General features: G+C 37.6%; 1 protein-coding gene across 6 annotated transcripts in view; it reads left to right on the top strand.

The window, feature by feature from the left end:
• Positions 1-3,047: 3,047 nt before the first annotated feature.
• The window catches only part of TRMT11 (tRNA methyltransferase 11 homolog), a 60,013-nt gene continuing 39,974 nt past the window's right edge, over positions 3,048-23,086 (top strand). For 3 of the 6 annotated variants that reach the window (XR_010933702.1, XM_067702178.1, XM_067702180.1), the window contains exons 1-7: positions 3,048-3,183; positions 15,796-15,861; positions 17,486-17,559; positions 20,793-20,874; positions 20,963-21,055; positions 21,290-21,424; positions 22,422-22,578. Coding sequence is in view for 5 of the 6 variants with exons in the window: in XM_067702178.1 (XP_067558279.1) it covers positions 3,112-3,183; positions 15,796-15,861; positions 17,486-17,559; positions 20,793-20,874; positions 20,963-21,055; positions 21,290-21,424; positions 22,422-22,578 (679 nt within the window). In the remaining variant the exon portion in view is untranslated. Of the gene's footprint in view, positions 3,184-9,325; positions 9,774-10,427; positions 14,695-15,795; positions 15,862-17,485; positions 17,560-20,792; positions 20,875-20,962; positions 21,056-21,289; positions 21,425-22,421; positions 22,579-23,086 lie in introns of those variants that run through there. The other 3 variants (XM_067702182.1, XM_067702181.1, XM_067702179.1) reach the window with 3 other exon arrangements.

Raw genomic sequence — 23,086 nt, 5'->3', positions numbered from 1 at the left:
AAGTACTGAAAGCTAATCTTACATTGTGCCAGTGTATAACGGTACCATATACATGAATATAAATGAACATAAGGATTAAAGTATTGATCTTAGGAACAGGCTGAGAAGAGTAGTGGTTTTTTTTTTAACCTTCTTTTTTGGGGGATGATATTAAACATAGTTTTAAGTAATGAAATACTTAGTTACAACCTCTGGAATCAATATTGTTTAGTTCATTTGTTCATTGATTCATTCAAAAAACATTTAGTGGGCTTCCCTGGTGGCACAGTGGTTAAGAATCCACCTGCCAATGCAGGAGACACAGGTTCGAGCCCTGGTCCAGGAAGATCCCACATGCCGTGGAGTAACTAAGCCCGTGTGCCACAACTACTGAGCCTGAGTTCTAGAGCCCAGGAGCCATAACTACTGAACCCACGTGCCACAACTACTGAAGCCCCTGCGCCTAGAGTCTGTGCTACGCAATAAGAGAAGCCACCGCAATGAGAAGCCCGCACACCACAATGAAGAGTAACCCCCGCTCTCTGCAACTAGAGAAAGCCTGCACGCAACAACGGAGACCCAATGCAGCCAAAAATAAAAAAAATAAATTCGGTGAGCATTTAACATGTACCAGACATTGCCAGGATCAGGAAATATAGAAGTGAGAAAGGACAGTCTGCCTTTAATTGCTAATACGAAGATCAGACAAAACCAGTGAGTACAATTTGGTATGTTAAGTACAAAAATGTCCATAGAAGAGGCTGTGGAGAGGGAAACAATTTTGAGAGCAGGTGGCAGTAGAACTGAGTATTTGAGACTCAATGTTAGGCAGGTAGATAGTGGAAGTTTAGGCTGAGAGACCAACATGTACTTTCCTTGGGTTCTGCTTCCACTATTATTTACTTAACAACTGAACATCCAAATTCCATTTTGTTCACTGAAGGTGGAGAGAGGAATTTGGAAGTAGGGGTTACGGGCTCTCAAAATTAGATTTACAAGTTTTTCAGCACTGCTTTGCTAAGTAGCTGGCTGAGCATCCACACAGATTAGCAGTTACATGTTTCTATAAATCAGTTCTACTGTGATCAGCTTCAGAAAAGGAATTTTCAACATGTGCAACATGTTGTACTAGTGAACTTACAGTGATATAATTGACAGTATTATGATAACAATATGTAAGGTATTTAAGGAATTCTCAAATGCCTTATGGACCTCTTAAAAATGTGATTAGCCATTTGATTTAATTTATATGAGATTACACCCTCTCATAGTAAGGAGGTTGGAAAACCCTTGGAACCTTACATTTTCAGTGGCTCTTCTCTTGTAAAGATCAATAATCAAATTATGACAATTTAAATTTACTCAGCCTTTTCAGTAGTTCAATTATTTGGTAACTCTCTAGTCATCTATAACATTAGCTCAGTACAAAGCTAATTCATAACCTGTCTTTAAAATGTTTAAAATAGGGCTTCCCTGGTGGCGCTAGTGGTTGGGAGTCCGCCTGCCGATGCAGGGGATCCGGGTTCGTGCCCCAGACTGGGAGGATCTCACATGTCGCGGAGCGGTTGGGCCCGTGGGCCATGGCCGCTGGGCCTGCGCGTCCGGAACCATGTTTAAAATAGTATCAAAAGCATTATTTATGAATGTTGTGATAGTTTTTGTTTTGTTTTGTTTTGTTTTTTGCGGTACACAGGCCTCTCACTGTTGTGGCCTCTCGTTGTGGAGCACAGGTTCCGGACTGAGGAGCTGAATCATATTTAAATCCACTGCAGTTGCTTATGTCTGAACAGGTGTCTCAGAGTCCCAACTTGTTCAGTTTTGTTTCCTGAGAGCAGCCAGTGTTTTTTCCTCTCTTCTCTTCTTCCTGAATTATCTTCATGAAGACTGAAGATGCTGAGGACCCTTCTGGAATCTTGTGAAATAGAACTCCCTCAGGAATGCTTCACAATAGTGAAGTTTCCATAGTTCTTATATGACTTGTTACAATAAAACTTTACTCTCCAAACTGTTTAAAAACCCCTTGTTTTTTACTCATTGCAAAAATCTAGTCTTCCTATGTATGAAGAGAGCTTTTCTCCCTCTCATTGGTTCACACATCCCTATGGTTCTAAACCATAGGGACACCTAAACCCTTTTCAAATGATAGATGTTTAGTCAGATGTATGGGCAACTTTGACATTACACGTGACTTCTGCCACTGGGACCTGTTAACTCGCTAATTTTCTTTCTTCACTGACTGTGTCTTACTAGTCTCAACATTGTAGTGACCTGTTCTAACCAGAACTCCAAATTCTCCTTTCCAATTCCTGGTCCTTCCCAGGAACACCTCTGGTTTTTTAATAAGCAGCAGCCTATACCAGAGGCTCCAATGCTTACACAATAGTAATCTCACAAGAGGGGCCAGGTCTCTACGAGATCTGCCTTGGGGAGCTTTGCATCTGTCTAGAAGGCAGACTTTGAACCTCTCTGCCCCTTCCAGTACAATTTTTTGAAAAAGCTGCAGATGCAAACTAGTATATATAGAATGGATAAACAGCAAGGTCCTACTTCATAGCACAGGGAACTATAGTCAATATCCTGTAATAAACCATAATGGAAAAGAATATGAAAATGAATATATATATATATGTGTATAACTGAATCACTTTGCTGTACATCAGAAACTAACACAACACTGTAAATCAACTATACTTCAATAAGTATAGCTAAGTCCAGCTAAGTCAGTCCCCAAAGCCTGGAGTGGTTAGAGAAGGCTGCAGGGAAAAGACAGAAATTTCAGTTCAGTTTCGAAGACCTGGAATTTGAAGAGTTGTAGGGGAAGTTAAAAGTACATTCCAGGTGGAGGATCATTGGGAACTACACTGTCTCATCGCAACCTTCTCTTGAACACAACACATCTTCTCACACCAGCTCCTGGTACACCGGGACCTCAAACAGAACGCAATCGGCAGCAGAAGAAACCTCTCCCGGAACTGCGGGGCTCAAATCCCGCAAGCCGGGAACCTCCGGAGAGAACCGACTCTCCCCACTTCCGCTTCTGGCTCCTCAGGCTCTGCCTTAGCGGAAGCGGTCTGTAGGGGAAGAAAAGAGTGAGACACCCTTGGTGGCGCAGGCGCGCTGCGGGCTGATGCGATGGCGTTGCCGGGACCCGTGAACAGGTATCTTCTGCTCATGGCACAGGAACACCTGGAGTTCCGCCTGCCGGTAAGCGCCGCACTGACCTCCACCTCTTTCTTCTGGAGAGGACGGCGGGGTGGAGATTGGTGTGCGAGCGGAGGCGACCCACGCCGTCCGAGCCCGCGGGCAGTGGGGGGTCTGTGCTTGTCGGGGAGATCACGCGTCCCCCCAGTCCCTCGGCCCCTGGGATTGGTCTGAACTCTGCGGAGGGTGTGAGAGAGAAGTCCGAGACAGCCTCTCAGCCTTGCTAAGCATTTTCATTCATTCTTCAGCCCATGTGCCAGGTACCGGAGTCAGGCAGGTGAATATGACCGGTCCTCTCCCTCCTGGAGCTCTTCGTCTAGAGAATAGAGACAGCTGACAGAAGTACTCAGGGTAGCGTTTTAAGTGTCGAATATGCGGGTCAGGTTTCGTGGGAGTTGGCGTAATGGTGGTGATGGTGGGTGGTAGGGTTAGATGATGGAAAAGTTGGGGAAATTGTTTTATTTATTCATTCAAGAAACATTTTCAGAGTTCCTGTAATCGAATATTCTGGACGCTGGGGATATAATGATGACAAAGTTTCTGTCTTCAAGGAGTTTACTGTTTAGGCTAAGGGGTGAGCAGATGCATAAACGTAGCACTATGAAATAATGTTGGTAAGTGCAGTGATAGGTAGGGAAATAGCATATAGAAGGGAAATATGATCCACCTGAGGGGTGGGTGATGTTGGCCGTTAAGATGGCTTCCAGGACGGCATGACACTTGAACTGTAACATAAAAGAAGAGTAGGAGTTAGCCAGGCCAAGGAGAGACATAAGCAAATTAGAATTACAAGCTATTCATTATTACCTGACTACCAAATATGTAGCAAAGAATGACAAGAAGAGAGCAGGAGAGGAGGGTAGGGTTCAGAAAATGCAAAGCCTTAAATACTCTGTATCTTAGAAGGGGACTTTATTGAAGAATTTTAAGGAAGTGACAGAATCAGATTTTTTTTTTTAAAGAAATCACTTTGGCTGAAGTACGGAGGATGGAGTTGAGAGGAATAAGGAGTTAGGAGTTGAGTCTGTTGGAATAGTCTTGTTAATAAATTAAGAAGGCCTGAACTAGGGCAGGGGGTAAGAGGATGGAATAGACTGGGGATATATTTAGGTGATAAAATCATCAGGGCTTGATGATTGATTGAAGGTGGGGGCAAGAGGGACCAATCAAGGATGATTCCTGGGATGGATATAAGGGTGTTTCCACTTAAAATAGAGAGCACAGGCAGCTGTATGATTTAAATTTTGGTTATGCTGAATTGGTTATGCTTGTGTAACATCAAATGGAGATGACCAGGAGGCAGTGAATATGAGTATGCACAGACGTTGATAGAGCTGCATGTACTGGTAATTAATATTTGGGAGTCTTCTGCATATGAACTCTAGGAGAGAAAATGAAATTATTCAGAGAAAGCATAGCTTCAAAAGAGTGGTGGGCCAAATGCAGGTACTTGGAAGCATTGATATTAAGGGGAATTGGGAAAAGGAGGTCATGAAGATAGGCAAGTGTCAGAATAGGAAGTATGTGAGACCATAAAAATCAAGAGGGTAAAGTTTTAGGATTTTGCTAGTGTGGTTGTGTAGTTTTAGGCGAAGAAGCCAGATTGCTTGGTTTAGTGGTCACTGGAAAATGAGGAAGGGGAGATAGACTGCTCTTAACATAAGAAGGGAAAGTAAGGGATTGGTTAACAGTTTGAGGGGGCCCTAGAGTCAAGGGAGGATCTGTATCCCTCTTGGAGAAATTTGCATGTTTGTAGGCTGAAGGGAAGGGGAAAATGGATATAAGGACACAGTGGGAGGTGTTGGCCTTTCAGTAGAAGGGGAGTGTGGGCGGAGGGGACTTAAGATGGGTGCGGGTAGTTGCCTGAGGGCCTGTTTTCTGGGTAATGAATGAGTCAAGGTTATTTCTTGAAAGATGGGGGACCAAGCGATTGAATGGAGAAACTGAGAAAAGTAGTAAAATCTGAAATAATCATTGAGAGCAAAGAGGGAGCTGATGAGCTACAACAGTTGAGTAGAGAAGAACTCAGGTGTTAGAGCGAGGCTGAAAACGCAGCTGAGGGTGAAGAGCATGTATTTGTAATTGTGCCAAGATTCTGTGATTTTCTTCAGTTGTGTTCAACTCACTGGCCTTGGGAGTTTTGAAGGAAGATTGTGGCATTGATTCGGGACTAATGTGTTGCTGGGCAGGTGCGTTGAGAAATGAAAGCAAGTATAGAGGCACAGAGGGATGGTTGATTGTGGTGGTTTGTGTGGGGGATGTGAGGGGAAGGAGGATGAAGTAATGGGCACTGAGGCTAGAGAGGTGGGTAGGATCCAGATTTTGGAGTGTTGTGAAACCATTGGAAGGAATTTGGATTTTGTTTTAGATTTAATGGAGAGCCATTGACTCTTTTTTCTTTTTTTTCCTTTTTAAGCCAGAAAGTGACAAACATTTTTTCATTTTAAATCACTAAGTGACTTTATGATTTAAAATAAAGACTGAGTGCAAGTGTGGTCTGGTTTTACCTCTGTGCAGTTAATCAGGGCCAGTTTTAGTTGGCAGCTGCCTTATTGTACTAAAAGTAAAGTTCAGACCCCTGGGTTTCATTGCTGGTTCTGAAGCAAACTAAATGGATGAAAGAGTGGCTAAAAGAACTGAAAAGCTCATGAATTAATGTATCAGGTATGCATCAGATCATGCCATATTTTTATATCCAGTGTCTAATATAAATTCTTCTATTCCTGATATAAAAAGATTCTCAACTGGAAAGTGGGTTTGCCATATGATGAATAAAAATCTTGTGTTTTGATTTTTCCAAGTAGGTTGATATTGTATTTTAATATGTGTTTTGCTTTTAAATTTGAAACTTGGATTATCACATTTACTCTCACTTTAAATCATTGCTTAGATTTTAGGTAATGGTGCTAATTCTATGTTGTAAAATTTCCAATAATCCTCACTTTTAAAAAAAATCTCTTAGAACATTTGTGCTTTAACCTGTTGCTAATTTCTAACAATGTATTCCAAGAGCAGCACACTTTCCTGTTTTAAATGTAAAGCTGATTTCATAATATGGTTTAGTACAGAATGAACAATAATCATTCTAGTTCAAGAGACAATCTATAACTTCATTTTTTTCTTTTAAGTATTATAACTTTGTCAGTCTCACTTGATTTCTTGACTCACTGGGCTTCAAGGATAGTGTTGGTCATCATCAGCTTGATTCCTTTAATAACAGCCTAGGTTCTTTGCTCCATTCTTTACAGACCTTACCTCGTGAGGTAGCTGATTCCTGTTTTATAGGTGGGGGAACTGAGGGTCAAAGGAGTTAAGCTTCTTGTAAAAAAAAAAAAAATCACACAGCTGCTATTTGGAAGAACTGAAGAACAAATTGTGGTCTGACTCTGAGGTCCAGTGATGCCTTCTATTCAAATTTGTGTCACCCATGTTGCAAAATGACTTTTGGACTACCTTCATTGATTTACTGATAGTCTATGCTAGTTCTTGGTCTGTCCATGTGATTCATCTGAGTTCAGCACCTTCTAATGCCAGGGATTAAGAAAATGATTTGTTGCATAGACAAAAGGGAAAACAGAGAAGGTACTAGTTGTTCAAACCTCCCATTCTTCTTGGTCTTGAGGTAGAGGACTTCATGGTCTGGGTGTACATTCTCTCATGGTGGCTGTGGCTCGTGATGGGCGTGGTTTTCGTCCCTTCCCCTAGTTGGAACGAAAGGGGATTGTAGGCACCCCTCAGTGGGGACACTTATCTCTCATTAGGTTTATTCCTCTATAAGACCTATACAGAGGAGTGGGATTCTACCTGCTTTATGTTATTTGGGGAGGCAAAATTTCTTAGTAGTATAAATCATAAAGTTTGTATAATATCCTGTGTTTATCAGTACATAGTGATTGCTTCATAGACTATATGTACTATCTGAACAGATTTCAAGTTTGCATACCTGATGTTTTAAAGTAGCTTTTGTATTCTCTTTCTAGTTCTGTAATTTTATCCAGAAAGGAGGTTAACGTACCATAACTTGTACATAATGAATCCACAGTGATGCTCCCTAGTTAATCACTTTTCTTTTTTTTAATTTAACATATATTTATTCATCTAATTAACTGGACAAGACAGCAGAGTTAATCTCTAAAGGGACTCCTGGCATTTGGTAAAATTCTATTATTCATCTTTTAGTCTTTTAATCATAAAATAATACATTACTAATGATTTTAGTTTCTAGAAAAAGAATGGTTCCAAATACAGCTTGTAAACAAATATAGTAAAAATAATTTTCTGTGCTAGTAATCAAAAAATTAAAATAACAAGTTAAAAGCACTATTTTTTAATCTACTTAATTAACAAAAACAGTACAACATCCAACTGAGCAGTAGTGAAGGCAAATTGATACTCTCACTTTATAATTTAAAACAGTCCTTTAAGAAAGTATTTTGGGAGTGGCTTCAAGATGGCGGAGCAGTAGACATGGAGATCACCTTCCTTCTCACAAATACATCAAAATTACATCTACATGTGGAACAACTCCTACAGAACACCTACTGAATGCTGGCAGAAGACCTCAGACTTCTCAAAAGGCAAGAAACTCCCCACATACCTGGGTAGAGCAAAAGAAAAAAGAAAAAACAGAGACAAAAGAATAGGAATGGGACCTGCCCCTCTGGGAGGGAGCTGTGAAGGAGGAAGAGTTTCCACACACTAGGAAGCCCCTTCACTGGCAGAGACAGGGGTGGTGAGGGAGAAACTTAGGAGCCACAGAAGAGAGTGCAGCAACAGGGGTGTGGAGGGCAAAGCGCAGAGATTCCCACACAGAGGGTTGGTGCTGACCAGCACTCACCAGCCCGAGAGGCTTGTCAGCTCACCCCCTGGGGCGGGTGGTGGCTGGGAGCTGAGGTTCAGGCTTTGGAGGTCAGACCCCAGGGAGAGGACTGGGGTCGGCTGCCTGAACACAGCCTGAAGGGGGCTAGTGTGCCACAGCTAGCTGGATGGGAATCTGGGAAAAAGTCTGGACCTGCCTAAGAGGCAAGAGACCATTGTTTTGGGGTACACGAGGAGAAGGGATTCAGAGCACCACCTAAACGAGCTCCAGAGACGGGCGCGAGCCATGGCTATCAGCGTGGACACCAGAGATGGGCATGAAATGCTAAGGCTGATGCTGCAGCCACCAAGAAGCCTGTATGCAAGCACAGGTCACTATCCACACCTCCCCTCCTAGGAGCCTGTGCAGCCCGCCACCGCCAGGATCCCATGATCCAGGGACAACTTCCCCGGGAGAACGCACGGTGTGCCTCAGGCTGGTGCAACGTCATGCCGGCCTCTGCCGCCGCAGGCTCACCCTGCATTCCTTACCCCTCCCTCCCTCCGGCCTGAGTGAGCCAGAGCCCCCGAATTAGCCGCTCCTTTAACCCCATCCTGTCTGGGCAGAGAACAGATGCTCTCAGGCGACCTACATGCAGAGATGGGCCAAATCTAAAGCTGAACCCCAGGAGCTGTGCGAACAAAGAAGAGAAAGGGAAATCTCTCCCAGCAGACTCAAGAGCAGCGGATTAAATCTCCACAATCAACTTGATGTACGCTGCATCTGTGGAATACCTGAATAGACAACGAATCATCCCAAAATTGAGGTGGTGGACTTTGGGAGCAACTGTAGACTTGGGGTTTGCTTTCTGCATCAATTTGTTTCTGGTTTTATGTTTATCTTAGTTTAGTATTAAAAGCTTATTATCATTTGTAGATTTGTTTACTGATTTGGTTGTTCTCTTCCTTTTTAAATTTTATATATATATATATATATTTTTCCTTTTTCTCTTTTTGTGAGTGTGTATGTGTGTGATTCTTTGTGTGATTTTGACTGTATAGCTGGGCTTTTGCCATTTGTCCTAGGGTTCTGACTTTTTTTTTTAACTGTAGTTTTTAGCACTTGTTATCATTGGTGGATTTGTTTTTTGGTTTGGTTGCTCTCTTCTTTCTTTCCTTCTTTTTTTTTAAATTTTTTATTTTTAATAGTTTTTTTCTATTTTAATAACTTTATTTTATTTTTTCCTTTTTTCTTTCTTTCTTTTTTTTTTTCTCCCTTTTCTTCTGAGCCGTGTGGCTGACAGGGTCTTGGTGCTCCAGCCGGGTGTCAGTCCTAAACCTCGGAGGTGGGAGAGCCGAGCTAAGGACATTGGACCACCAGAGACGTCCTGGCCCCACGTAATATCAAACAGCAGAAGCTCTCCCAGAGATCACCATCTCAACGCTAAGACCCAGCTCCACTCAACGACCAGCAAGCTACAGTGCTGGACACCCTATGCCAAACAACTAGCAAGACAGGAACACAAACCCACCTTTAGCAGAGAGGCTGCCTAAAATCGTTATAAGTTCACAGACACTCCAAAACACACCACCGGATGTGGTCCTGCCCACCAGAAAGCCAAGATCCGGCCTCATCCACCAGAACACAGGCACCAGTTCTACACAACCCTCTGAACCAACCTGCATAACCAGGAAGCTTACACAACCCTCTGAACCAACCTTACCCACTGGGAGCAGACATTAAAAACAACGGGAACTACGAACCTGCAGATTGCGGAAAGGAGACCCCAAACACAGTAAGTTAAGCAAAATGAGAAGACACAGAAATACACAGCAGATGAAGGAGCAAGGTAAAAACCCATCAGACCAAACAAATGAAGAGGAAATAGGCAGTCTACCTGAAAAAGAATTCAGAGTAATAATAGTAAAGATGATCCAAAATCTTGGAAGTAGAATGGAGAAAATACAAGAAACGTTTAACAAGGACCTAGAGAACTAAAGAGCAAACAAACAGTCATGAACAACACAATAAATAAAATTAAAAATTCTCTAGAAGGAGTGAACAGTAGAATAACTGAGGCAGAAGAATGGGTAAGTGACCTGGAATATAAAATAGTGGAAATAACTACCACAGAGCAGAATAAAGAAAAAAGAAAAAAGAATTGAGGACAGTCTCAGAGACCTCTGAGACAACATTAAACGCACCAACATTCGAATTATAGGGGTTCCAGAAGAAGAAGAGAAAAAAAAAGGGACTGAGGGGCTTCCCTGATGGCGCAGTGGTTGAGAGTCTGCCTGCCGAAGCAGGGGACACAGGTTCGTGCCCTGGTCTGGGAAGATCCCACGTGCCGTGGAGCGGCTGGGCCTGTGAGTCATGGCTGCTGGGCCTGCGCATCCGGAGCCTGTGCTCCGCAATGGGTGAGGCCACAACAGTGAGAGGCCTGCGTACCACAAAAAAAAAAAAGGGACTGTGAAAGTATTTGAAGAGATTATACTTGAAAACTTCCCTAATATGGGTAAGGAAATAGTCAAGTCCAGGAAGCGCAGAGAGTCCCATACAGGATAAACCCAAGGAGAAACACGCCAAGACACATATTAATCAAACTATCAAAAATTAAGTACAAAGAAAAAATATTAAAAGCAGCAAGGGAAAAGCAACAATAAACATACAAGGGAATCCCCATAAGGTTAACAGCTAATCTCTCAGCAGAAACTCTGCAAGCCGGAAGGGAGTTGCAGGACATATTTAAAGTGATAAAAGGGAAAAACCTACAACCAAGATTACTCTACCCAGCAAGGATCTCATTCAGATTCAAGGTAGAAATTAAAACCTTTACAGACAAGCAAAAGCTAAGAAAATTCAGCACCACCAAACCAGCTTTACGACAAATGCTAAAGGAACTTCTCTAGGCCAGATCCACAACAGAAGGAAAAGACTTACAATAACAAACCCAAAACAATTAAGAAAATGGTAATAGAAACATAAATATCGATAACTACTTTAAGTGTAAATGGATTAGATGCTCCAACCAAAAGACATAGACTGGCTGAATGGTTACAAAAACAAGACCTGTACATATGCTGTCTACAAGAGACCCAATTCAGACCTAGGGACACATACAGACTGAAAGTGAGGGCATGGAAAAAGATATTCCATGGGAATGGAAATCAAAAGAAAGCTGGAGTAGCAATTCTCATATCAGACAAAATAGACTTTAAAGTAAAGAAGGTTACAAGAGACTAGGACATTACATAATGATCAAAGGATCAGTCCAAGAAGAAGATATAGCAATTGTAAATATTTATGCACTCAACATAGGGGCACCTCAATAGATAAGGCAAATGCTAACAGCCATAAAAGGGGAAATCGACAGTAACACAATAATAGTAGGGGACTTTAACACCCCACTTTCACCAATGGACAGATCATCCAAAATGAAAATAAATAAGGAGACACAAGTTTTAAATGATACATTAAACAAGATGGACTTAATTGATACTTATAGGACATTCCATCTAAAAAACAGCAGATAACACTTTCTTCTCAAGTGCTCATGGAACATTCTCCAGGATAGATCATATCTTGGGTCACAAATCAAGCCTTGGTAAATTTAAGAAAATTGAAATCATATCAAGTATCTTTTCTGGCCACAGTGCTATGAGACTAGGTATCAATTACAGGAAAAAATCTGTAAAAAATACTAACACGTGGAGGCTAAACAATACACTACTGTATAACCAAGAGATTACTGAAGAAATCAAAGAGGAAATAAAAAAATACCTAGAAACAAATGACAATGAGAACACGATGACCCAAAACCTATGGGAAGCAGCAAAAGCAGTTCTAAGAGGGAAGTTTACAGCAATACAGTCCTACCTCATGTAACAAGAAACATCTCAAATAAACAACCTAACCTTACACCTAAAGCAATTAGAGAAAGAAGAACAAGAAAACCCCAAAGTTAGCAGAAGGAACGAAATCATAAATATCAGACCAGAAATAAATGAAAAAGAAATGAAGGAAACAATAGCAAAGATAATTGATCCTAAAAGCTTGTTCTTTGAGAAGATAAACAAAATTGATAAACCATTAGCTAGACTCATCTAGAAAAAAAGGGAGAAGACTCAACAGAATTAGAAATGAAAAAGGAGAAGTAACAACTGACATTGCAGAAATTCAAAGGAGCATGAGGGATTACTACAAGCAACTATATGCCAATAAAATGGACAACCTGGAAGAAATGGACAAATTATTAGAAAAACACAACCTTCTGAAATTGAACCAGGAAGAAATAGAAAATATAAACAGACCGATCCCAAGCACTGAAATTGAAACTGTGATTAAAAATCTTCCAACAAACAGAAGCCCAGGACCAGATGGATTCACCAGAATATTCTATCAAACATTTAGAGAAGAGCTAACATCTATCCTTCTCAAACTCTTCCAAAATATAGCAGAGGGAGGAACACTCCCAAACTCATTCTACGAGGCCACCGTCAACCTGATACCAAAACCAGACAGAGATGCCACAAAAAAGGAAAACTACTGGCCAATATCACTGATGAACATAGATGCAAAAATCCTCAACAAAAATACTAGCAAACAGAATCCAACAGCACATTAAAAGGGTCATACACCATGATCAAATGGGGTTTATCCCAGGAATGCAAAGATTCTTCAATATATGCAAATCAATCAATGTGATACACCATATTAGCAAATTGAAGAATAAAAACCATATAATCATCTCAATAGATGTAGAAAAAGCTTTCGAGAAAATTCAACACCCATTTATGATAAAAACCCTCCAGAAAGTAGGCATAGAGGGAACTTATCTCAACATAATAAAGGCCATATATGACAAACCCACAGCCAACATCGTTCTCAATGGTGAAAAACTGAAATTATTTCCACTAAGATCAGGAACAAGGCAAGGTTGCCCACTCTCACCACTATTATTATGCATAGTTTTGGAAGTTTTAGCCACAGCAGTCAGAGAAGAAAAAAATAAAAGGAATCCAATTCGGAAAAGAAGAAGTAAACCTGTCACTGTTTGCAGATGACATGATACTATACATAGAGAATCCTAAAAATGCTACCAGAAAACTACTAGAGCTAATCAATGAATTTGGTAAAGTAGTAGGATACAAAATTAATGCACAGAAATCTCTTGCATTCCTATACACTAATGGTGAAAAATCTGAAAGAGAAATTAAGGAAACATTCCCATTTACCATTGCAACAAAAAGAATAAAATACCTAGGAATAAACCTACCTAAGGAGGCAAAAGACCTGTATGCAGAAAACTATAAGACACTGATGAAAGAAATTAAAGATGATACAAACAGATGGAGAGATATACCATGTTTTTGGATTGGAAGAATCAGTATTGTGAAAATGACTCTACTACCCACAGCAATCTACAGATTCAATGCAATCCCTATCAAACTACCAAAGGCATTTTTCACAGAACTAGAACAAAAAATTTCACAACTTGTATGGAAACACAAAAGACCTCGAATAGCCAAGGCAATCTTGAGAAAGAAAAATGGAGCTGGAGGAATCAGGCTCCCTGACTTCAGACTATACTGCAAAGCTACAGTAATCCAGACAGTATGGTACTGGTACAGAAACAGAAATATAGATCAATGGAACAGGATAGAAAGCCCAGCGATAAACCCACACACATATGGTCATCTTATCTTTGATAAAGGAGGCAAGAATATACAATGGAGAAAAGACAGCCTCTTCAATAAGTGGTGCTGGGAAAACTGGAGAGCTACATGTAAAAGAATGAAATTAGAATGCTACCTGACAGCATACACAAAAATAAACTCAAAATGGATTAAAGACCTAAATGTAAGTCCAGACAGTATAAAACTCTTAGAGGATAACATAGGCAGAACTTCATGACATAGATCACAGGAAGATCCTTTTTGACCCACCTCCTAGAGAAATGGAAATAAAAACAAACATAAACAAATGGGACCTAATGAAACTTAAAAGCTTTTGCACAGCAAAGGAAACCATAAACAAGACAAGAAGACAACCCTCAGAATGGGAGAAAATATTTACAAACGAAGCAACTGACAAAGGATTAATCTCCAAAATATACCAGCAGCTCATGCAGCTCAATATCAGAAAAACAAACAACCCAATCCAAAAATGGGCAGAAGACCTAAATAGACATTTCTCCAAAGAAGATATACAGACTGCCAACAAACACATGAAAGGATGCTCAACATCACTAATCATTAGCGAAATGCAAGTCAAAACTACAATGAGGTATCACTCAACACCAGTCAGAATGGCCATCATCAAAAAATCTACAAACAGTAAATGCTGGAGAGGGTGTGGAGAAAAGGGAACCCTCTTGCACTGTTGGTGGGAATGTAAGTTGATTCAGCCACTATGGAGAACAGTATGGAGGTTCCTTAGAAAACTAAAAATAGAACTACCATACAACCCAGCAATCCCACTACTGGGCATATACCCTGAGAAAACCATAATTCAAAACGAATCATGTACCACAATGTTCATTGCAGCTCTATTTACAATAGCCAGGAAATGGAAAAAACCTAAGTGTCCATCAACAGATGAATGGATAAAGAAGATGTGGCACATATATACAATGGAATATTACTCACCCATAAAAAGAAAGAAAATTGAGTTACTTGTTGTGACATGGATGGACCTAGAGTCTCATAGAGAGTTAAGTAAGTCAGAAAGAGAAAAATACCGTATGCTAACACATATATATGGAATCTAAAAAAAAAAAAGTTCTGAAGAACCTAGGGGCAGGACAGGAATAAAGACGCAGACGTAGAGAATGGAAGTGAGGACACGGGGAGGGGGAGGGCTATGCTGGGACCAAGTGATAGAGTGGCATGGACATATATAGATTACCAAATGTAAAATAGATAGCTAGTGGGAAGCAGCTGCATAGCACAGGGAGATCAGCTCTGTGCTTTGTGTCCACCTAGAGTGGTGGGATAGGGAGGGTGGGAGGGAGATGCAAGAAAGAGGGGATATGGGGATATATGTATATGTATAGCTGATTCACTTTGTTATACAGCAGAAACTAACACACCATTTTAAAGCAATTACCCTCCAATAAAGATGTTAAAAAAAAAAAGTATTTTGGCCACATATACTCTAAGAAGCCATAAAATTTTTCACGTCTCTGAGTATAGTAATGCTACTTTAAAGAAGCAATCTCAAATGGAAAAATCCATATATTTGTGAAAATAAGTATTTAGCTTTGTTTTAAACTGATAAAGTTGAAAACACCTAAATGTCCAACATAAAGTGTATTGTTTCCTACTGAAAAATTTGCAGTCCTGATGCCAAGGAAGAAAATGTTTATGATATTAATATTCAAAGGGAAAACACAGGGATCCTAAACATCATTACAAACATGTTATTTCTTTTCTGAACATCCTCAAATTATCTAATTTATTTGTATTGATCCATTGTCAGATTTACTAATCTATTGTTTTTGTAATCTGCTTTTTCCTTTTAAAACTCAGTGCATTTTCTCAAAGTTTTTTGACAACGCTTTTTTGTTTTTTTCTAAAATTTCTCCGAAATTACTTACCATGATTGTGACTGTAAAATTTTTTTAGAACCCAGAGTTGTAATTTGTCTGGTATTGACATTTAAACACCTTAAGTAGATAATCTGCTCTTTGTGTGTGTGTGTGTGTGTGTGTGTGTGTGTGTGTGTGTGTGTCTGTGTGTGTGTGTTATAACTGCATCTTAATAGACTTTAAGTTCCCTGTGTTAAAATGTATTCTCTCTCTGATATTTTCAATATAGGAAATAAAGTCTCTGCTTTCACTTTTTGGAGGTCAGTTCACCAATAGTCAGGAAACTTATGGAAAGGTAAGTTGAATTTGTATTTTTCATTAGACCATATGTAGTATCCTTATAAATAGAACCTTGAATTTAAAGAGAAGAGCTCAAAATCTTAAATTTATATTTTTTTGGTTACCTGTGTCTGTTTTTAGGGGCAATTGAATAAAAAGGATATTTGGGAGAAATTTTGGTTTTGGAAAGTTAGATTTATTTCCAGTATTCACTTATTTTATTAGTTTTTAAATTGTAGTTCAACAGTTATACCATAATTTATATCTGTTGCTTCATTGGAAAAAGGACTGTCTTCTATTGATGAGGTATAATTAGAGTTTAGAATTTAGCTGAATTTCAGGCTTATATTGGTACTCATTTTAAAATTTGTAATTGTGCATGTGTGAAATTGTGAGTTTATTTATATATTTTGTATTTGATGGTTTATCAGTGTATTAGAGGAGTTTGGAAAATAGAAAAAGAAAAAATCATTCACAATTCTTCTTCCTTGACGTGACTTATAATTTGGGGATACTGCCTTCTAGTCTTTTTTCATATACATTTTTTCCGCTCAGTGGGAATGCTACCAGTGAACTTCTGCATTTCTTTTTCATTTGATAGCATTAATGTAGGCACATATTTCTGCATAGCTTTCATTACTAACAGGGATGTGTAATATTTTCCATCGATTAGCTCTACCATAATTTATCTAATGATTTCATTTCATTCAGGTTGCTTTTAAATTTTTCCTAATAAAAATAATACTGAGATGACCATCTTTTTTCCTGTTTGGATTATTTTGAATTTTTCTGTAGGGTAGTGTGAATATTGGAATAAAGGCTGGGTGTGGCAGGGAGGACTTTTCACAAAAGATGAGAGAACTTAATTTGAAAGTCCCCTGGTGTTGGACTTGTACTCCTGAATGAATTTCACTTATTGAGGGAGGAGGGAAAGAGGGAGAGTGTGGATATAATTGGGTGAGGGTGTTAAACTGAGGTTAGGATCCTGCTACATTTTGCTGCATTCTGGCAAGTGGTTATCTGGGTGGAGCACAGAAGTGCCTATAATCTTGGGTATTAAAACCCGCTGATGCACTTGGAACTTTTTTCCTTAGATAAAATAATAAAAATAAATGATAATTTAATAATATACTGTATAGTTTTCCATCATAGTTATTGCAGAGACAATAACTATGTTTCCCACCCCCTCGGGTGGCCACAACTACCTAGAAAAAAAGGGATCATTCAAAGAAATACATTACTTAGTAGTTAAAAATAAAATAGCTGTGTTATAAGAAATAATTAGCAACAATAAAAAATTCTGAAATTATATTTTGGGGTAAAATACTCATCAATTCTTGATCAAACTATATAAGAGCAAACACAAAATTAACCTGAAGTTTAAATATCCTTAAATTTGCTGATGTTTTCATTTATACAGTCATTTATAAAAGTGTTCTGATACCGTACTGTATTATCTTAACAGGTTACCTATTAAAATTATTTATTTATTTATTTTTTATCTATTGGAGCAATTTTTATTTTGGTTAGTGTCAAATCAAATATTCTTACATAAAAGTAGCAGATAGGAATCTCTCCTTATTGACTTCTTAAACGAAAGCATATGAGGCCATAAAACCATATATTGTTGTTTCTTTCAGTCTCCTTTTTGGATTCTTAGCATTCCCTCAGAAGATATTGCCAGAAACTTAATGAAACGGACAGTGTGTGCCAAGTAAGAAAAACTTATAGTGTCCTCCTGCATGAGTGTAAACCAGACTTCTCATAACTACTCTGTCCTACTTTTTGCTTATGTTGGCAGAAGGTAGAAGGGGGTTGATTGTTTGGGGAGCTCAGCTTAGCTTGTAGTTACATGTATTTGCCACTGGATGGTGGTAGGAGAACAGAGGAGAGTTATCTGCTGAAACTGAGGTTGAGAGAATTTCAGTGGTGAAATGCAGAAACGCTTGCTTTAGAATAATTTTTTTAAACTTCTACATTAAGCAAGCATATGGTATAAGATGTAAATGCTGTGTTATTACATAGAATAAATGCCACATTTAATTATAACCAAAGTATTGAAAACCTAAAAATGTTTTTCTTATAGATGGTTTTTAGTTAGATGAACAGATTGGTGAAGTGTAAGATGACAAAAATGAGGACTACCATAAAGTATGTTTTCTGTTTTATTTGTTAGAGGAACTCTGATTATCATATCTTGATATGGATTAATATAATGGTGTCTTCCTTATTTATCCTGCCTGAGTGTTTTCTAGCTTTTATCATTAGTATCTGTTCTTTTTTCATTTCTTTTCTTTCTTTCATTTTTTTTATTGTTGGAAAATTCTATCTTTGGGTTTGAAAATTAAACTGCGTTTTTAGCTACCATTTTAAGAACTGAACAACTTATCCTTGAATTGCTTTTTTTTTTACATGCTCCCCCATCCCCAAACATTTCTGAAAACTTCTTTTTGCTTAGAAATTATAATATTTAATAATGCAGTGCAAATAATTTACATATATCTAGTTTTGTTAGCATGGTTAGCAATACTTTATAGCATAGTATGTCATTGCTATATTATTGAATAGACTACAACCCCCATATTAGATTTATCCTATTGAAAACTAGCTGCAGTACTAAATCTAATCTCGTAAATTGAGGCTTGTTGATGGGTCTTAGTCAATAAAAATGACTAGAAAGCAGAAACAGAACTAAGAAACACATCCTTTGAATAATTATTACTCTACATTAGTGTATTAAAATTTATGGCTCTAAGAGGTGTTTGAATTCCAAAGATAAAGCTTATAGGTTTAAAATAGCTACTTGAGAACCAGAACTTGTATACTTCCTTCAAAGCTCATATCTTCTGATGAATATATTTGAGTAATGGTACAATAAATAGTTGTGTAATAGTTGTATAACATTATGAAATAATGTCCCTGGCTGCTTTTTAGTCTCTGTATATTTTGCATAGCTGAGGTTATACCTTAAGTGATAACTAAGTAAGAACAGTATTACTGCAGAGACCTTATCTCTATAAATTTAATAGAAATGGGGGAATTCATTTTCAGAGGATAAAATTTACAGTTCTAATTGTAGCATTAATTGTTCTGGAGCTAATAGACTTTTAGAACAGTGCATTCAAAGCTAACTTAAATTCAGATTTTTTTGTGGTAGAATAGGGATTGAAAGTTCATTTTATTTGACTTATTTTTAACATGGACTATTTTGAGCATATCACAAGCAGTGATATATAACAAACACCGAGGTACCTACCTTGTTAGATCTCAACATTTTGAGATATTTGCCACAGCTTTTTTTTTTTTTTTTAAAGAAATAAACCATGACAGGAACCATTGGTGCTCCTTGTGTATCTTTCCCCATTCTATTACCCTTCTTCCCTCAAAGCATAGTTTCTTAAAGCATTTTTATTTGTCAGAAAGGTTTCATTATTACTGCTATAATCAGTAAAATATTTTAGGTCATATTGATATTATATTAGTAAGTTGACCTCCATGCTTATTTATATAGCACCCACGAGATGTGGCAATTCATGTAAGTTTTATAATCTCTAAAATAGGGATAATAGTGCAGTCATATATATGAAAACCATTTATTCCGAAATCTAAATTACAAAGGGTGTTACTCCAGTGTTCCAATTATAACTGAAGCTTATGATGTTATATATCTAATATTTTTATTTTGCCATTTAAATATAAATTTATTAATGTTATATAAATTCTTTCTGAAAAAGAGGATAGGGAGTATTATTTCATTTTTACTGATTCTAGGTTATCACTACAAACATTCGTTCCTATAAATTACTGTATAATGGTTCATTAGGGATAATTATGATTTATGGAATTGTCTGTGCCTTTCCTGAATGGCCTGGAGTTCCTGTCTTTTTGCATATTTATATCTGAGAAGCAGTGTATAGATTCTGGAGTCAGATGGATTGGGTTTGAATCTTAGCTTCACCAATTGCTATATGACCTGAGAGAGTTATTTAATCTTTCTGTGCCTCAGTTTCCTCATTGGTTAAATGGATGATGATACTGGCAGCTACCTAATAGGATTCCTGTGAGGAATATGTGAATTAATATTAAGTGGCCTTAGAACAGTCCCTGGTACTTTGAGTTATATTGTTAGCTCTTAGTTAGCTAAGTAAGGGTAGTATTACTGTAGAGGCCCTCTTTCTATAATTCATTACAAGGGAAAGGAGGAATTCATTTTCAGAAGATAGTATACTCAGTCCTAACGGCAGCATTACTTACAATCATAAAGTAGTTGAATTCAGATGCACAAAATTGTACTAATATATAGATCAAGTTCCATTACAACTAATTCTAAGAATTGTTTCATTGATTACAATGAAATTTTGCTTAATTTTTTGTTCCTGATAGACGCTTGAGATTTTTTTGTAGTAAGAATTTTGTTTTTGTAATAGTCATAAAAGTAATTATTACTAAATGTTATTAAATAATGGCTAAATATTAATGGTAACATTTTTATCTGGTCGTTTTTCCTTTTGTTTTATTCAGAAGACAGTGGGAATGATTGAATTTCCTGCACCTTTTTTACTGTTTCACTAAAATCACAAGTCATTTTATGGAATCATTTGTGTTCTAGTTAAAAAATGATGAAGTGATAACACAACATTGTAAATCAACTATACTCCAATAAAAATTTTTTAAAAATGATGAAATGATTATGATGAAAACTTCAAAAAATCTTGACTTATAAATCCTCCTTATTTGTGTAAAGTTCAACTTCTGTGTTAATTTAGACTTAAGCTATATTTGTTTCCAGGATGCGTATTTCTCATTTATAGCTTAGAAAACATAGGCAATAATTGTTTTAGTGGAGCAAGCATAAAGAACCAGTGAAATAATTGTTACGTATTACTGTATGAACTCATTTTTTTTTTTTTTTTTTACTGAGGTTAATGTCAATCATTTATTTCCTAGGTCTATATTTGAACTGTGGGGTCATGGAAAGTCTCCAGAGGAGCTATATAGTTCTTTGAGAAACTACCCTGTGGAGAAGATGGTGCGTAGTGAAATGTGGTTTTCTGTAAGCATATCTGTAGATACTGTAGAATTACTAAGCTTAAAGAATTTATCTGCTCTTATTTTAGGTTCCATTTCTGCATTCAGATTCTACATATAAAATAAAGATTCACACATTTAATAAAACGTTGACACAAGAAGAAAAAATCAAACGGATAGATGTAAGTGCATTTAGCAAAAACCAAAAACCTATGAGATTCATGTAATATAGCCACTGTTGATATATAATATCCGCAATGTTAAGTGCTTCTTTTGTACCACATTATGTGCTAAGTACTTTTCATGTTTTGTCTTATTTAGTGCTGATACCAGACTTACAAGATTGGTATTATTATATAAGCACTATGTTTTCTTTTAAATTTTTATAGGACATTGGAATTACTTTTATTTTTTAGGCCCTTGAATTTCTGCCATTTGAAGGAAAAGTGAATTTAAAGAAGCCACAACATATATTCTCTATTTTGGAGGATTATGGTTTGGACCCAAACTGCATCCCTGAGAATCCACATAATATCTATTTTGGTAGATGGGTAAGCAAGTGTTCTTTTTACCTATTCTATGAAACAGAAACAGAATCAGGGACATAGAGAATAGACTGGTGGTTGCCAAGGGGGAGAGGGGAGGGAGAGGGTAGGAGTGGGAGTTTGGGATTAGCAGATACAAACTGGTATATATAGAATGGATAAACAACAAGGTCCTACTGTATGGCACAGGGAACTATATTCAATATCCTGTGATAAACTATAATGGAAAAGAATATGAAAAAGAATGTATATATATGTATAACTGAGTCACTTTGCTGTACAGCGGTAATTAACATTGTAATTCAACTATACTTCAATAAAAAATTGAAAAAAAAGAAAAAATTCTAAGTGGTAGGCCTTTGTATTTGACTCTATATGTAAAACTTTAAAGGAGCTGAAGAGTCAGAACTACTGTATGAATTAAAATCAGTGGAAAATATGTGGTTGTGTGTTTTGTTTTTCCAGAGATTCTGATGAAATGCAAGAGGATTGTTAGATATGGGGCCCAGGTAGGAGGTCATGTACCTGGAAGTCTTAAGACTCATCGGAAAGTGTGAACTGCTTTTTTAATAAAGCAGAGAAAAGGCAGAGTGCTGTGATAGCAGGATTCTTATTTGTGGAGCTCTCTGATCTAGGTTTCCATTCTGAAGAGAAATGAAATTACTGCAGAGCAGTTCTGCCCACTTCCCTGAGGCAGGAAGCTGTGGCTTATGTTACAGAATATTGTTATTTAGGAGAAAAAAAGAGGTGGCTAGAGCTCACCACCAAGCCCTGGAATAATTGCATTCAAATTCAATTCAAATTTGCTTTGAAAAGCAAAAGTAAATGGGAACACACTAAGAAATAAAGGTATTTGTCCATAACTGCCTTAATCACATATTTATGTGAAGCAGTGGTAAATGGAAAGAAGTTCTCATTATCAAGATACTATGGGTTTATTGTGAATAATTATCTTAAATCTGTTCTGTACATTTACACAAATTGAAAATTATCTCTAATCTAGATTGCAGATGGGCAGAGAGAGCTTATTGAGTCATACAGTGTCAAAAAGAGACACTTTATTGGAAATACAAGCATGGATGCTGGTTTATCATTCATCATGGCCAACCATGGAAAAGTGAAAGAAAATGATATTGTATTTGATCCATTTGTTGGAACAGGTATTTTAATTTAATTGTTAAACTAGTGTAGAGATGTTGCTTGTTTATATTAGTCAAGGTCATAGTAATAGTTTTGCTAAAAGATAAAATAATCCTTTATTTATCATTAGATAAGAGACAACCACGTATTTGTATAGTAGCCAATATTTAACACTTTTGCCACTTCCAAAGAGGATGCTGAAAGAATTTTGTGGGGTTTATTTCCCCAAGTAAACCACTAAGGGGAGTATACCATACATTGTAGAAATGTTGTAAAGCTATATAGTTTATTTAAATAGGAAAACTCTTACTATACTTAAGTTAAAAAAAAAAAAAGGAAAACTCTTGGGGGGAAGAAAGACTTGAGTGACAGAATTTTAAAAAGTATTCATCTTTTAAAATTGATAATTATATACTTACATGGAAAAAAAATGTGCCTTTGGTTTGTGGAGGTTCATATGTGAAGTTTGAAAATAAGAAAAGTGGCTAAGTATCAATGGACTAGAGCTTGGCTGCTGAGGCTATGACC

The sequence above is a fragment of the Pseudorca crassidens genome, chromosome 13, assembly GCF_039906515.1.
Source record: "Pseudorca crassidens isolate mPseCra1 chromosome 13, mPseCra1.hap1, whole genome shotgun sequence".
NCBI classification, from domain to species: domain Eukaryota; kingdom Metazoa; phylum Chordata; class Mammalia; order Artiodactyla; family Delphinidae; genus Pseudorca; species Pseudorca crassidens.
This window is presented reverse-complemented; position numbering and strand designations above follow the sequence as displayed.